Genomic DNA, 16,117 nt, shown 5'->3' with positions numbered 1-16,117 from the left:
ACTTATAAATAGTAACATCAGTGTATTACATGTATCAACTATTGTAACCTATAAATAGTAACATCAGTGTATTACATGTATCAACCATTGTAACCTATAAATAGTAACATCAGTGTATTACATGTATCAACCATTGTAACCTATAAATAGTAACATCAGTGTATTACATGTATCAACTATTGTAACCTATAAATAGTAAGATCAGTGTATTACATGTATCTCCAGTTGTAACCTATAAATAGTAACATCAGTGTATTACTGTACATGTATCAAACATTGTAACCTATAAATAGTAACAACTGTGTATCACATGAATCAACCATTGTAACCTTTAAATGGTAACATCATTGTATTACATGTATCAACTATTGTAACCTATAAATAGTAACATCAGTGTATTACATGTATCTCCAGTTGTAACCTATAAATAGTAACATCAGTATATTACATGTATCTCCAGTTGTAACCTATAAATAGTAACATCAGTGTATTAAATGTATTCCCAGTTGTTACCGATAAATAGTCACCAATTGTAACCAAGAAATAGTAACATCAGTGTATTACATGTATCAACCATTGTAACCTATAAATAGTAACAACTGTGAATTACATGTATCAACCATTGTAACCTAAAACTAGTAACATCAGTGTGTTACATGTATCAACCATTGAGGTATCAACTAAATAAGTAAATTTGAATAATAACCATCAAGGTGTTTATACTTTCAGAATCTCAAAGGTAACACAATCTTGACAGTCTTCACTGACCTTTTTTACCCAATGCATTCATTTCCATGCTTCATATAACTCCTCGATCAAAAATGACAATTGAATAACCTAAGGTAATGAATTATCAAAGTATTGCATATCAAAGTACTGAAAACTAGTGCTTATTGTAACGGGAACCGTTACAGATGTTCCCCAAACGCTCCCCAACTCCCTTTTCGTGCCATATTCCCTGTAAGGTTCATTAAATAAGACAAAAACTTTTGCATTTGAGACTTTAACAACGCCAAGTTATTCAAATTTTAGCATTGCACACCTGCACATGTGAATGCATGTGCATAATGACCATATCATCTTGTCTACACAATCTATGCATATTTTATATTAAAGTATTTAATCCAAAAGTATTAAAAAATACGCTCATTCAAGTATATTTTTATTTAACTCATTTCACGTGCACGCACGTGCATATATGAGCATGGTGACCATATCTTCTTGTAGAAGTCCATTACAAATATCTATGTTCTAAATCCCATCCTGTTTGGTTGAAAACCAAGGGAGTTATAGCTGTTTAAAGTTTCAGCCAATCAGATTACAGCGCACGTACATGCACGTGTATGCATGTGCATGGTGACAATAGCTTCTTGTAGAAGTTCATTATATCTATCTATGTTCTAAATCCCATCCTGTTTGGTTGAAAACCAAGGGAGTTATAGCTATTTAAAGTTTCAGCCAATCAGATTACAGTGCACGTACACGCACGTGGATGCATGTGCATGGTGACCATACCTTCTTGTAGAAGTTCATTATATCTATCTATGTTCTAAATCCCATGCTGTTAGGTTGAAAACCAAGGGGGTTATAGCTATTTAAAGTTTAAGCCAATCAGATTGCAGCGCACGTGCATGCACGTGTTTTCATGATAATTGCTATATTTCATGTTGTAGGGTATCTTAATGCATGGCTATGTTCAAAATTTCATAGAATTTCGTCGAAAAACAGAAAGTTATTGAGACTTTAGTTTCAGCCAATCAAAGCGAAGTGTACGTGCATGCGCGTGAGATCTTTCTATTTTGACCATGTCATATTGTCTATGCCACTAATATATCCTTATATTATGAGTTTCAAAGCATTTCATCAAAAATGTAAAAAGTTATGCCGATATCAATTAAATCGGTCATTTTTCATGTTGCACGTGCGCGCTCTTGCAAGCACGTGCGCGCAAAATGACCTTTGTTCGGCAAATCTACATAACATGTCTACTGACCCTAAAAACATTTTACCTTACTCGGATGTGTTGTTTACAAGATCACTCGTGGACAAAATTTTCCCAGGAATAATAATAATAACTAGATACAATCTCGTTGCGAGCAACGAGAAGTCTTCCGTCCGATTCAGGAAAAAAACCTCGTAAAATTAAGCTGAAAAGTGATTCAAAATTTTGGTCACAAGGAGGATTGAACTAAGGTCGCCAACGTGAATGCACTTTTTTCCTCTTTTATCCCAACGCGCATACTATTATGCTATAATTTGGAGCACCGCTCTAAATATACTTTTGTATACTTTTGCAACAGTACATTTGTCTAAGATTTATAAAAGGCGGACCACTATTCATAATTTCGCGCTAAACGCCACGAGTAAATATTCGCGCCTTTTCTTTGGACTGATCTATTAAATAGGTGTGATAGCTTCAATGAAATTAAATAAATAAAACGTTCTTATGGCCTTTATTTTATTTCGAAGTTAAGAAAGTATATTTAACACATTGTACACATTACATATCGTATCTAGCCTAGTTACACTAAAGCAGTGAAACGGAAATTAAGTTTCAAGATTGGCACTCAATCGCAACGTACTACTACGTGAAAGTCCAGGTAATTTTTCACATTTCATGTATCCTTATGTCAGAATGGTTCAATCAAACGCTCAGCTGCCTCCATAAACCCCTACTCGCGAAATGGCGGAGTAGACAGAGACAGCCGCCATCTTGGGCCCGCTTCAGATTTTCAAATATTAATATCTAGAGTTCAGATTAACCAATACTAAAACAACTTATATAGTAAGCATCAATGGAAAGGTCACTATTAATATTCCAAAAATAAATGAAAAATATTGAAGAACAAAAAAGTTAGAAAATGCACTTTTTTAAATTCGCATCTCCTAACGACAGAAAGTATTGACGACGAACGAAAGGTCGCGTCCTGGATAGTGAATATCACGATCTATAATCCCTGAAAGTTTCATGTTGATATCTTCTACCGTTCTTGAGATTAACCGTAGACAAAATGTCATTTTAAATTCAGAAAATGTCCCGTAACTTGGCACCAGAAGAGAATTTTCAAAAAATCTCTCGGAAAAAATAACTTCAGGTAACAATTAACACATAATTTCTGTAAATTTCATGAAAATCCACCCAGTAGTCTTCGAGAAATCGCGTGCACAAAATTTAGTGTACGGAAAAATAATAATAATAATAATAATAATAATAATAAGAAACAATAGAATCACTATAAGGTCTTCCGTGAAGACGGAAGACCTTAACTAGAAACGATCTCGTTGCGAGCAACGAGAGGTCTTCCGTCCGATTCTTAAATAAAAATCGAAAAATCTAGCAGAAAAAGTGATAAAAGAAATTTGATTCTAAAAAAATTTTACATATTACTCATTTGCAAATGAGTCTCTATTTAGATTAAAAACACCGTAGAAAAATATTGAAAAACAAAAAATTTGAAAACTTGCATTTTTTAAATATGCTTCCGGCAGAAACCGGAAGTGCTGACGACACACGAAAAGGCAATTCTGCAAACCACAAAGTCATAATCTATCATCTCCAATAAGTCTCCAGTTCATATCCTCAGCCATTTTCGATAAAAGTGCGCGACAAAATTGCATTTTAAAATCAGAAAATTGTCCATAACTTGGCACCGGAAGCGAATTTTCCAAAATAAATTATCGACTGCACAAGTTCATGTAATGACGCATATTTTGTGAAAGTTTCGTTGAAAACCGCCGAGTAGTTTTCGAGAAATCGCGTGCACAAAATTTTGTCAAAAAAAAGAATAATAATAATAAGAAACAGTAGAATCACTATAAGGTCTTCCGTGAAGACGGAAGACCTTAATAATAAGAAACAGAGTAAAAACAATATGTTCCCCAACTTCGTTTGGGGAACATAATTAATTATAATACATGTATAGAAACCTTTTCTTAAGAGAAATAAAATACTCAGCATTGCAAAAGAAGGGCACCACAAATGAGATTATCCCACACAAAAGAGCATATTGATCCAGATGTAAATTTTATTATTTCCACATAATTATTAAATTAGCAAGCACTGGTTCACCCATCCACACACTCAAAAGTGCATTACTCTGCATGTATATCCCCTCCAATTCCACTGCAAGGGGATAAAAAAACTCAAGCGTGAGAAAACCCCAAAGACGTACAGTAGTGGGAGCAAAAACTCTTCCCAAGAATGTATAACAACTGTTCTCATACCAGAACATTGATTGATTTACTCCGAGTCTTACCCACAAAGAGAGCAGCATTGCTCTTGATCTCGGGCCAGAGGCTTTTAAAGAAAGAGACGCATCCCATCACATAAAAGTTAATTTTGTCTGGAAATTCTTCTATCTACAAATGAAAATACAAAACAAAACAAAATCAATAAAATGACCTCAGTTCATATTTTTAATCGAAAGTCATAATATTTAAACTGACAGTTTAATATTTAAGAATCCTTTATATCAATCAAGAATATTCCGTTTACAAAAATCCTGAAAATGGGGTACATGTACATGTATATTTTATACAAATAGTATTCAAAAAGGGTAGAAAATTTAAATGTAAGGAACCCACAAGTGTTCAGATTTAAGAAATAAATCTTTTTTCCATGCTTTTTTGATTGGTTGAGTGATAAAATATTTTACACTACTAAAATATGATCATTTGTCTTTAATGAAAATTTTCAACAGGTTGCATATTTTTGTTACAAACAATTTCATTCATTATCGCTATACTTTCTCTCAATATCTGCACCCTTTGGAAATTTTTAATGTAGATCACATTTCTCACTAAAATTCTGGATGAAAATGATAGTATTTAATCTATTTATGGAAAAGAAAAATCATTTGATCTAGCTACCCTTTTCATTGTTAATTATTATATTTTTTTTGTGATAATTCTGTACACTGTAAATTACACGTAGTCTACATTAAAATTTCTGTAATTAATATACTCTGACTATTTTCACAAATTCAGATTTTTGTTTTAAATATCAGTCAAAAATGATGCAAAAGCATGTGATATTTTTATATAAGCTAAAAGAAAAATTTTAAATATTAGATAAAAAATACAATATGGTTGAAAACAGGATACGAGATGAAATTATGAAGAGAAATGTTTTTATAGCAAATCAATGCTTTTTCAAGTATACCATGAGTTTAGCAAGGTCATTTAGGAATTCTCCATAGATAAGGTTAGCATCCTCCAGTAGGTGGCGCTGGAATTTGCTGTTAATGGCTTCTGACCCCATTAGAGGGCCTAATAACCTCAGTGAGAATTTACAAGCCTACAAAAGAAGAAAATCAATAAAAGCACTGTAAAGAATATCAAAGGTATGTACCACTTCTGTCTGATTTGACCAATGATCTGACCTTCTTGACCTCTATCTCGGGGTCATTCAGATGGAGAAGAAGACTGACTAGATTGCTATGGATTTGTTCTAGGAAAGGAGCTTTTGAGGGACCATCTCCAAAGCGGGAAAGATTTCCAAATAAAATAATAGCTTGAGCTCTCACAGCTGGCTTTTCCTACAGAGAATGAAGAAGAGATTAAGTACACATACTATAAATAACACAATAAGAAATATTAATGTCTTTTAAAAAGTTGGAAATAGAATCTTACTACATGTATTTTAGAATTGTTGAAAATAGAAACTTATTGGTATTTTAGACCTGTTGAAAATAGAAACTTATTGGTATTTTTGAACTGTTGAAAATAGAAACTTATTTTAGAACATGATATTAACGTGGGTTTATACCTTTTCAAAACATGGGCGGATTTTAAGAGAGACGTTGATAAGAATAGCACGGATGTGGCTTTCCTCGATTTCACACAGTATCCGTGACAACCCACTCATGGCTTCTGTAGTGATGTCATCATCTGGATCTTCCTTATCATCCATTCCCGCCATCATGGCAGACAACACGGTCGTAGAGTATTTTTTGACCTAGATAAAATACATTGAATTCTAATAAGCTATTCAAAATAAGAATTCTAATGCATAATAAAACATTATACCATATACCCCCCCCCCCAAAAAAAATGTTAACCTACCAGATTTTGGCTGATGCTAGCTATGCTTACTCACCAGTTCTGAGCTGACACTAGCTATGTTTACTTACCAGTTCTGAGCTGACACTAGCTATGTTCCCGAGTCCTCTGATACACAGCATACGGACTTTGTGTGAAGAATCCACCAATCTTCCCAACAAACTATTCATTACCAGCTCTACTAGGTCTGCATTATCCATACACTTCTGGTTAATTAGCTAGAAATAAAGAGAAACATAATTAATCTTTTTTGAAGTAGAACCTACTAGACAGTATTATCTATTTATGAGAACAATGAGTCCATAATCATCATTAAGAAGAAATCTGGAGACAAGCTCAAAGGTCTAAAGAAACAAAACAAAACCAGAGCAAGACAAACAAGACCTCTCAAACCATCAGAGGTGGGATCAGGTGCCATGGAGGAGTGAGCATCCCTTGCTGACCGACCACACAAGTCTTATGCTCAATGTCAGATCCAGTAAACAGAAAATCTAGCAATAATTCAGTGTGTAAATAATGGTCTAACAATGAGTATGAAAAATTTCAGCATTCGACTCAATAATAAATTGTATTTGCTGACAAGGTCATTGAATCACAATAGAATAACATGTTATACAATATGGAAAAGGCGTTGAAGAAAAATGTACCATTTTTCAATGTTACAATAAGAAATCAAATAATCATGTACTCAAATGCACAGAAAGAAAAGTTTTCATTCCATTTGTCTGCATGTCCTCCAGTTTATTTGCCAGTAAACTACAACAGTCAGACACCAAATTCAACATTTTTATCGGAACCATCTCCATTCATAAAAATAACCTCAGTCTAGACTTTGAAAGGGATCAGGTGAATATGGTGAAATGGTCGAATTTTTTTTTTTCCAAATTCCATTTAAGATCTGTCTTAGATCTGCCAGCCCAAGTGGTAAGGAAACCCCAAAAAAGTTGTAGACATGAAATCAAAATTAGTTAGGAAAATAGCTACATCATGATCAGAAAGGTTAATCGGTGAAGATATCTAATCTCCAAGTGCCCTCATTAATGTGCCTCATACATTGCTCACAGAAGAGAAAAAATTACCTCCTCTAAGAATATTCTTATGAAATTAATTTTACACAATTTTCTTGATAATTACCCAGTATGATAATTATGCAAAGTTAGCTTACCTCAGCAAAAAATGCTGCCACCACAACTCTCTGTGGATCGTACAGACTAGACAAGGCGGAGGTCAGGGAAGCCACAATCTGAGACACATGTGGGGCTGCCACACTGCTAGAAACTAAGGCCCTGTAAAAAACCACAAATCTCTGAGGGGACTGTACCTCTACTTATTGTGATATTCAACAAGAGTTGTGGTAATTTTTCATGTAGTACATTGGGAAAGAAAAGGTTATACATGTAAAACATTATAGGTTTGAATTTTTCCCTTTTTTTCAAAGTTACTGTCAAACATACAAACTTATATAGGGTGAATTCACCATACATCGGACACATACCTTGCTTTGGACAACTTTACAGAATAAACTCCCTTTCAACTTAAGTGTTCCGTGTATTTAATTTGTTTCTGTCTTGAAGCTGAGGATTTAAATTTTTTAATGATACCGATTGTAATTATCATGTTGTGATAAAATACCCTAAGAATGGCCTTGAAGTTACGTAATTTTTTACATCATCAAAGGGGAATAACCAAAAATTTATGATTTTTTTATTTTTAGAGTTATCGTTCTTTAAATTCGACTTCAACGGAACGATTCAGACTTCGGTGAATTTTGTCAAAGATTGGTAATTCTACATAAATTTTAAAGAAATTTCGCTTCAATGTTCGTATAATTCTTTTTAGAGCTGGTTTTTACTAGTACGTTCATTTCTCCAAACATCGGACACAAATTAACCATGCATCGGACACTTTCCGATGCAAAGGTAAGCACTACCATTTTCATACAGAACCCAACTGACAGCTGTTTTTTGTGGAAATAAAAATAACAAGAGGCCCATGGGCCACATCGCTCACCTGAGTAACTTGGGTGATGCAGTTCTTTACCAGATTTCTCCTCTTGCTCTACCTATCGTACCCCACTACCCTCTTCCCTTTTATGATTTTAATACTTTAGACTCTACACTACCCCAAGATGCTTCAACACAAGTTTCAGCTTTCCTGGCCCAGTGGTTCTTGAGAAGAAGATTCTAAAAAGATTATTCCTAAATACAGTGTATATCTATGTAAAACTTGAATTCCCTATTGTGGCCCCGTCCTACCCCCGGGGGTCACGATTTTAGCAATTTAATATCTACACTACCCAGGGATGCTTCCACATAAGTTTCAGCTTTCTTGGCTCAGTGGTTCTTGAGAAGAAGATTTCCAAAATTTTGTTCTATATATTTCTATGTAAAACTTGGATTCCCTATTGTGGCCCCGCCCTACCCCCGGGGGTCATGATTTTAACAATTTAATATCTACACTAACCAAGGATGCTTTCACATAATTTTCAGCTTTCCTGGCTCAGTGGTTCTTGAGAAGAAGATTTTTAAAGATATGTTCTATATATTTCTATGTAAAACTTGGATTCCCTACTGTGGCCCCGCCCTACCTCCGGGGGTCATGATTTTAACAATTTAATATCTACACTATCCAGGGATGATTTCACGTAAGTTTCAGCTTTCCTGGCTCAGTGGTTCTTGAGAAGAAGATTTCCAAAATTTTGTTCTATATATTTCTATGTAAAACTTGGATTCCCTATTGTGGCCCCGCCCTACCCCCGGGGGTCATAATTTTAACAATTTAATATCTACACTATCCAGGGATGCTTCCACATAAGTTTCAGCTTCCCTGGCCCAGTGGTTCTTGAGAAGAAGATTTTTAAGAATTTGTCATATATATATATTTTTATGTAAATCTTGGATTCCCTATTGTGACCCCGCCCTACCCCCGGGGGTCATGATTTTAACAATTTAATATCTACACTACCCAAGGATACTTTCACATAAGTTTCAGCTTTCCTGGCCCAGTGGTTCTTGAGAAGAAGATTTTTTAATGAACCCACCCTATTTTTGTCTTTTCTTGATTATCTCCCCTTGTAAGGGGACTTGGCCCTTCATTTTAACAATTTAACTCCCCTTTACCCAAGGATGCTTTAATTGTACCAAGTTTGGTTAAAATTGGCCCATTGGTTCTTGAGAAGAAGTCGAAAATGTGAAATGTTTACAGACGGACGGATGGACGGACGACGGACAAAATGTGATCAGAAAAGCTCACTTGAGCCTTCGGATCAGGTGAGCTAAAAACTGTATATTTTTAGTCAAAATACAATTTATTGGTATATGACGTCTAGAATTTGACTCAATTTATTTCTAAAAACTAGAATAGGATAAACCATGAGAAAAATGCACGAATTACCGCATTACAAGCATTTTAAAGCATTTGTAAGGCAGAGTGAGGTATCTTGAATCGTTCTACATTTGTGCAACGATATCGTCAATTAAATTAAAGTTGAGGGTAATTTCTTAGATAAAAGATAAAAATATATCCATATCAAGGACTTTAAAGCACTGTGATAAAGGTATGATATTTTCGCGGTCCAAATACCATCTTTCCAATGCATGGTAAATAATATCCGATCCATGGTGAATTCTGGGTTATTTTTAAAAACTCGATTTTTGAGGATATTTTCTCAATAAAAGGCTATAATTGTGTCCCAAATTTATATTTTAATCACATACTAAATGTTAAGCTCCATTTTGATAATTTTACGTCAGTAGCTATATCGCTAGAACTTGTTGAAGTACAAGGGTGTCAGATGCATGGTGAATTCACCCTAATTGAAATGGTAATAGTTTTAGTAAATGTTATTTTAGCTTCCATAGCAAAATGAATGACCTTGATAGGATTTTAATAATATCTTTACCAATTATCCTGAACTGTATGAATGACCTCGGTTCAAGCATTTCAAAACTTGGCCAAAAAAGTCATACTTATTACCGTGTGAGTATTGTAAAGGCCTCCGGATAATTTTCCTCCTCCTCAAACTTTTCCCAGCATTCCTCTTCCGTCAGAATCTCAATGACGTCGGTACTCTTTGTTCTCACCAGGAAAGACCTGAAGGTTTCTACAGCTGTCCTGAAATAAAATCATTCTTTATAATCCAGTATGTCAAAACACAGCAAGTATGGGCATTACTTTATGATTTTGCAGTATATACTGGTATAAAGTAAAAATGTCTGGAACAGCTTAAATCCAAGTTGAAAGAATTTTCTATACATCCACTGATGTTTTCTAATTCAGAAAAAAATGTAATACTGTCAAGAAAGGCCTTGTCTTAATTTGATACAAATATAAAGAACTTGAACACTTTTATGTGTCCTTGATCTTTTTTTCTTTTAATAATGACTTACTTGCTTGGTTCAGGATTTTTACTGGTTACAGGTACTGGTTTCTTCCCTTTAGATTTGTCCTCTTTTTCCATCTACAATAAATTATTTGTTCATTCTACATCCTTGTAAAAATAAGAATCAAAACAAAGTGTACGTAACCTATTATTTCAACATATGCCTCTTTTATTTCGGCTGTGTCTGTGTAGGCCATAAGCTAGAAAAATTTTATGTCATAATAACACTGTACTGATAACATTAATTCCTCTTAATTTTGAATCCTTATCCACATAAATATTTTTATGGCAACTTGATTTCAATGGGGGGTGTCAAAATCTCTCTAGAACTTTATATGTCTTTTTGAAAACCAAAATGAAAGTTGTATGATATAACAAGAGGCCCAAGGGCCTTGAATCGCTCTTCTGATAAATTGTACAATCTATCACTTCTATTACAACTAAGAAGCCTCCAAAATGCATTAACTTACAAAGTTTGATAATATTTAGCCAGTTAAGACTGAAGATATTATAATAAAATTATAAAATACCATAAGTAGGTCACAGTGACCTACCTTTTGATTGAAATTTTCTGAGAACTCAAGATACAGTAATTGACAAAGACTGATGATTCTAATTAAATAAGTACCTGAGATATTCAAAAGTAGGTCACCATGACCTACTTTTTGGTCAACATTCTCTGAAAACCCAAGATGCATCAGCTGATAAAGTTTGACGATTCTAAGCCAATTAGTACCAGAGATAATAAAATATAGCCATCAAATGTCAAAAGTAGGTCGCGGTGACCTACTTTTTGGTCGACGTTATCCAAAAACCCAAGATGCCTAAACTGACAAAATTTGATGATTCTAAGCCAATAAGTACCTGAGATATTCAAAAGTAGGTCACCATGACCTACTTCTTGTTGGACATTCAATAAAACCCTAAGATGCCTCAACTGACAAAGTTTAATGATTCCAAGCCAATAAGTACCAGATATAATGAAATATAGCCATAAAATGTCAAAAGTAGGTCACAGTGACCTACTTTTTGGTCGACGTTCTCCGAAAACCCAAGGTGCCTAAACTGACAAAGTTTGATAATTCTAATCTGATACGTACCTGAGATATTCAAAAGTAGGTCACCGTGACCTACTTTTTGGTCGACATTCTCCGAAAACCCAAGATGCATCAACTGACAAAGTTTAATGATTCCTAGCCAATAAGTGCATGAAATACTTAAATATAGCCATAAAATGTCAAAAGTAGGTCACTGTGACCTACTTTTTGGTCGACATTCTCTGAAAACCCAAGATACCTAAACTGACAAAGTTTGATGATTTTAGGTCAATAAGTACCAGTGATACTTAATTATAGCCACAAAATGTGAAAAGTAGGTTACCATGACCTACTTTTTGGTCGTCACTCTCCGGAAACCCAAGATGCATCAACTCACAAAATTTGCTGATTCTAAGCCTATAAGTACCGGAGATACTTAAATAGAGCCATAAAATGTCAAAAGTAGGTCACTGTGACCTACTTTTTGGTCGTCACTCTCCGAAAACTAAATATGCATCGACTCACAAAGTTTGATGATTCTAAGCCAATAAATACCTAAGATACTTAAATATAGCCATAAAATGTCGAAAGTAGGTCATCGTGACCTACATTTAGGTCGACATTTTTAAAAGACCCAAGATGCATCTACTGACCAAGTTTGATGATCGTAGGTCTGAAGGTAATCAAAATATGTGTTTAAAACAATTTGAAAACAAATGTTGGCAAAATTCAAAAAGTAGGTCACAGTGACCTACTTTTTCATAAATATGTTTTAAGTTCCCAAGATGCATCAAAGTACAAGATTTGATGATTCTAAACCTCCCAGTGTCTGATATAATGGGATTTAATTCTTTAAAAAGGATAAATCATAAAGTTCAAAAAGTAGGTCACGGTGACCTACTTTTAAGTTGACATTGTTCGAGGACCCAAGATGCATCAACTGACAAAGTTTGATGATCATAGGCCTTAAATTGTCCAAAATATGCCTTCAAATCAATTTGAAAACAAATCCTCGCAAAATTTAAAAAGTAGGTCACCGTGACCTACTTTTGAGTTAACATGATGTGAAGTCGTAAGATGCATCAACTTACAAGATTTGATGATCCTAGTCCTTATAGTAAACAAAAAATACATGTTTTCATTAATTGTAAATTTAGGTCAACTTTGAAGTGACCTTGAGACCACGCCCTTTGCCCCAAGGTAATCCCTCGTGCAAATTTTAATCTTCGACATATCCTGATCCTTGTATGTAAGTTTGGTGAAAATCTGCCTGGTGGTTATGGAGAAGAAGATTTTTTAACAATCAGTACTTTTGGTTTTCTTTTCCTGATTATCTCACCTTGTTTTAGGGTCCCAACCCTTATTTTAGTATAAATGGTAGCCCTTGGGCCAAGGATACCCTGTGACAAATTCGGTACTGATTGGCCAAGGGGTTCTTGAGTTATGGCCCATATTCTAAAAAGTTTACGCACACCGCACAAATGTCCATAGCATTAGCTCTTTGAGCCTTTGGCTCAGAAGAGCTAAAAATCTTCTTCTCAATATCTATTATGTACATAAAGAAATGCATGCCCAGTATATTTTTTAGTCTAATCATTGTATGAGATGACATATTTTAATGTTCAAGATACTGAGGTCAAAAGTGTGTATTTTTTTCCATTTCCAGGGCACAAGTCAATGATTCTTCTTGACTTTGTCATTCTTTGTTTCTCTTACAAATAAAACTTATTCTGCATGACTAGTTTTCACCTTGAACTGTTTCTACATGACTGTCCCTTTCTGCATGGCTAGTTTTCATGCTCACCTCTTTCTGCTTGACTGGCTTGACCCCTACAGATGAACCAATCCTCAGCATCAGTGCTCCCATCAGAGTGTGATAAGCCTTCAACACTTGCTCCTCTGTTTCTTCACAGTCAAATATTATCTTCAGAGCACAAGTCACCTAAAAAAAGATCAACAGAGTTACCGAGGTACAGACTTCTTTACTGGATGAAATCTGTTTACAATGTTCTGACACCCTGGCCCAGTTTATTTCTTTGAACTGTTTCTTACTTATTCATTTCAGATGCCATTTAGCATTTCACATCACTGAATTTTGCTTTCAGCTTTGAAATTCTAAATTTTCCAGCTTTAAAATCACTATTATAAATTCACCCACACATATGATTTTACACTTTCTAGCAAAAAAGCATTTTCTTACTTCAATGTTTATTTAAAACCAGAAGTCTCTGTCGAGACTGAAGCTCTACTGGTTTGTACTTATAGCAAAGGAAAAGAAAAGTTCTTAAGCAGTTGGGAATTGAAACTTTACCACAGCAATAAAAAGAATAATGATCCTTGATTAAGTCTGTTTATGTTCTTAGTATAGTCTATTTGCATGCCACATTATATTATAATCAGACTTAATCTGCAGGAGGAGTAGCATTTTGGAAGAATTTCATAGAAATTTCTATTTTTAGTAACCACGGCAACATCGTTCATCGAAATCAAAAACCGATATACAGAATTATGTATCTTAGTGTAGTCTACTTGTGTGCCAAGTTATATTGAAATCAGACCAAAACTGTAGGAGGAATAGCATTTTGAAAGAATTTCACAGAAATTTCTATTTTTAGTAACCACGGCAACACCGTTCATCGAAATCAAAAACTGATATACAGAATCATGTATCTTAGTGTAGTCTACTTGTATGCCAAGTTATATTGAAATCAGACCAAAACTGTAGGAGGAGTAGCATTTTGAAAGAATTTCATAGAAATTTCTATTTTTAGTAACCACGGCAACATCGTTCATCGAAATCAAAAACCGATACACAGAATTATGTATCTTAGTGTAGTCTACTTGTGTGCTAAGTTATATTGAAATCAGACCAAAAATGTAGAAGGAGTAGTATTTTGAAATAATTTCACAGAAATTTCTATTTTTAGTAACCACGGCAACACCGTTCATCGAAATCAAAAACCGATACACAGAATTATGTATCTTAGTGAAGTCTACTTGTGTGCCAAGTTATATTGAAATCAGACCAAAACTGTAGGAGGAGTAGCATTTTGAAAGAATTTCACTGAAATTTCTATTTTTAGTAACCACGGCAACACCGTTCATCGAAATCAAAAACTGATACACAGAATTATGTATCTTAGTGTAGTCTACTTGTATGCCAAGTTATATTGAAATCAGACCAAAACTGTAGGAGGAGTAGCATTTTGAAAGAATTTCACTGAAATTTCTATTTTTAGTAACCACGGCAACACCGTTCATCGAAATCAAAAACTGATACACAGAATTATGTATCTAAGTGTAGTCTACTTGTATGCCAAGTTATATTGAAATCAGACCAAAACTGTAGGAGGAGTAGCATTTTGAAAGAATTTCACTGAAATTTCTATTTTTAGTAACCACGGCAACACCGTTCATCGAAATCAAAAACTGATACACAGAATTATGTATCTAAGTGTAGTCTACTTGTATGCCAAGTTATATTGAAATCAGACCAAAACTGTAGGAGGAGTAGCATTTTGAAAGAATTTCATAGAAATTTCTATTTTTAGTAACCACGGCAACACCGTTCATCGAAATCAAAAACCGATACACAGAATTATGTATCTTAGTGTAGTCTACTTGTGTGCCAAGTTATATTGAAATCAGACCAAAACTGTAGGAGGAGTAGCATTTTGAAACAATTTTACAGAAATTTCTATTTTTAGTAACCACGGCAACATCGTTCATCGAAATCAAAAACCGATATACAGAATTATGTATCTTAGTGTATTCTACTTGTGTGCCAAGTTATACTGAAATCAGACCAAAACTGTAGGAGGAGTAGCATTTTGAAAGAATTTCACAGAAATTTCTATTTTTAGTAACCACGGCAACACCGTTCATCGAAATCAAAAACCGATACACAGAGTTATGTATCTTAGTGTATTCTACTTGTTTGCCAACTTATACTGAAATCAGATCAAAACTGTAGGAGGAGTAGCATTTTGAAAGAATTTCACGGAAATTTCTATTTTTAGTAACCACGGCAACACCCTTCATTGAAATCAAAAACCGATACACAGAATTATGTATCTTACTGTAGTCTACTTGTGTGCCAAGTTATACTGAAATCAGACCAAAACTGTAGGAGGAGTAGCATTTTGAAAGAATTTCACAGAAATTTCTATTTTTAGTAACCACGGCAACACCGTTCATCGAAATCAAAAACCGATACACAGAATTATGTATCTTAGTGTAGTCTACTTGTGTGCTAAGTTATATTGAAATTAGACCAAAACTGTAGGAGGAGTAGCATTTTGAAAAATTGTTTACAGACAGACGGACAGACAGACGGACAGACGGACGGACGCCGGACGCATTACTATCGCATAAGCTCTTCTGGTCTCTGACCAGTAGAGCTAAAAATGTACATAACCACAAAATCCAACATAGGTAAACTAGTGGTCTAACATACTCACTGCCATAGGTAAACTGGTGGCTGTCCTCGTTACTTCCTCTTCATTCTGTCTCTCTTCGTACGGCAGACTCTTGTGAAGCTTTTCCAGCATGTGGTCAATCATGGCTGTGGTAAGCTGGGGGTCCTGGGAGAGGGTCTGCCAAATCTCTACCATGTCACTACAAAAGTACACAGTACAAG

The 16,117-nt window shown here is 34.6% G+C and overlaps 1 protein-coding gene across 1 annotated transcript; it reads right to left on the bottom strand.

The window, feature by feature from the left end:
* Positions 1–4,203: 4,203 nt before the first annotated feature.
* LOC134257920 (maestro heat-like repeat-containing protein family member 1) lies at positions 4,204–16,091 on the bottom strand. The gene is made up of 10 exons (XM_062740496.1): positions 15,939–16,091; positions 13,283–13,420; positions 10,449–10,519; positions 10,036–10,173; positions 7,226–7,346; positions 6,132–6,278; positions 5,768–5,956; positions 5,382–5,537; positions 5,162–5,296; positions 4,204–4,359 (listed from the first exon to the last, which is right to left on the bottom strand). The coding sequence occupies exons 1-10, from the start codon at positions 16,089–16,091 to the stop codon at positions 4,219–4,221; spliced, it is 1,389 nt and encodes a 462-aa protein (XP_062596480.1). The 3' UTR covers positions 4,204–4,218.
* Between the last annotated feature and the right edge of the window lie 26 nt (positions 16,092–16,117).

The sequence above is a fragment of the Saccostrea cucullata genome, unplaced genomic scaffold (assembly GCF_032062105.1).
Source record: "Saccostrea cucullata isolate Sc308-1 unplaced genomic scaffold, CSIRO_AGI_Scuc_v1 ctg13781, whole genome shotgun sequence".
NCBI lineage: Eukaryota > Metazoa > Mollusca > Bivalvia > Ostreida > Ostreidae > Saccostrea > Saccostrea cuccullata.
Note: the sequence above shows the minus strand (reverse complement) of the source record. Positions and strands in the feature narration are given on the sequence as shown.

What these genes read in the sequence shown, in the direction of transcription:
- LOC134257920 (XM_062740496.1), bottom strand. Translation starts at nt 16,091, where the DNA reads ATGGTAGAGATTTGGCAGACCCTCTCCCAGGACCCCCAGCTTACCACA. An exon ending in CTAGTGTCAGCTCAGAACTG is followed by an intron (nt 5,957 to 6,131) that starts GTAAGTAAACAT and finishes TATTTTATCTAG; the next exon opens with GTCAAAAAATACTCTACGAC. An exon ending in ATGACCTTGCTAAACTCATG is followed by an intron (nt 4,360 to 5,161) that starts GTATACTTGAAA and finishes TTTCATTTGTAG; the next exon opens with ATAGAAGAATTTCCAGACAA.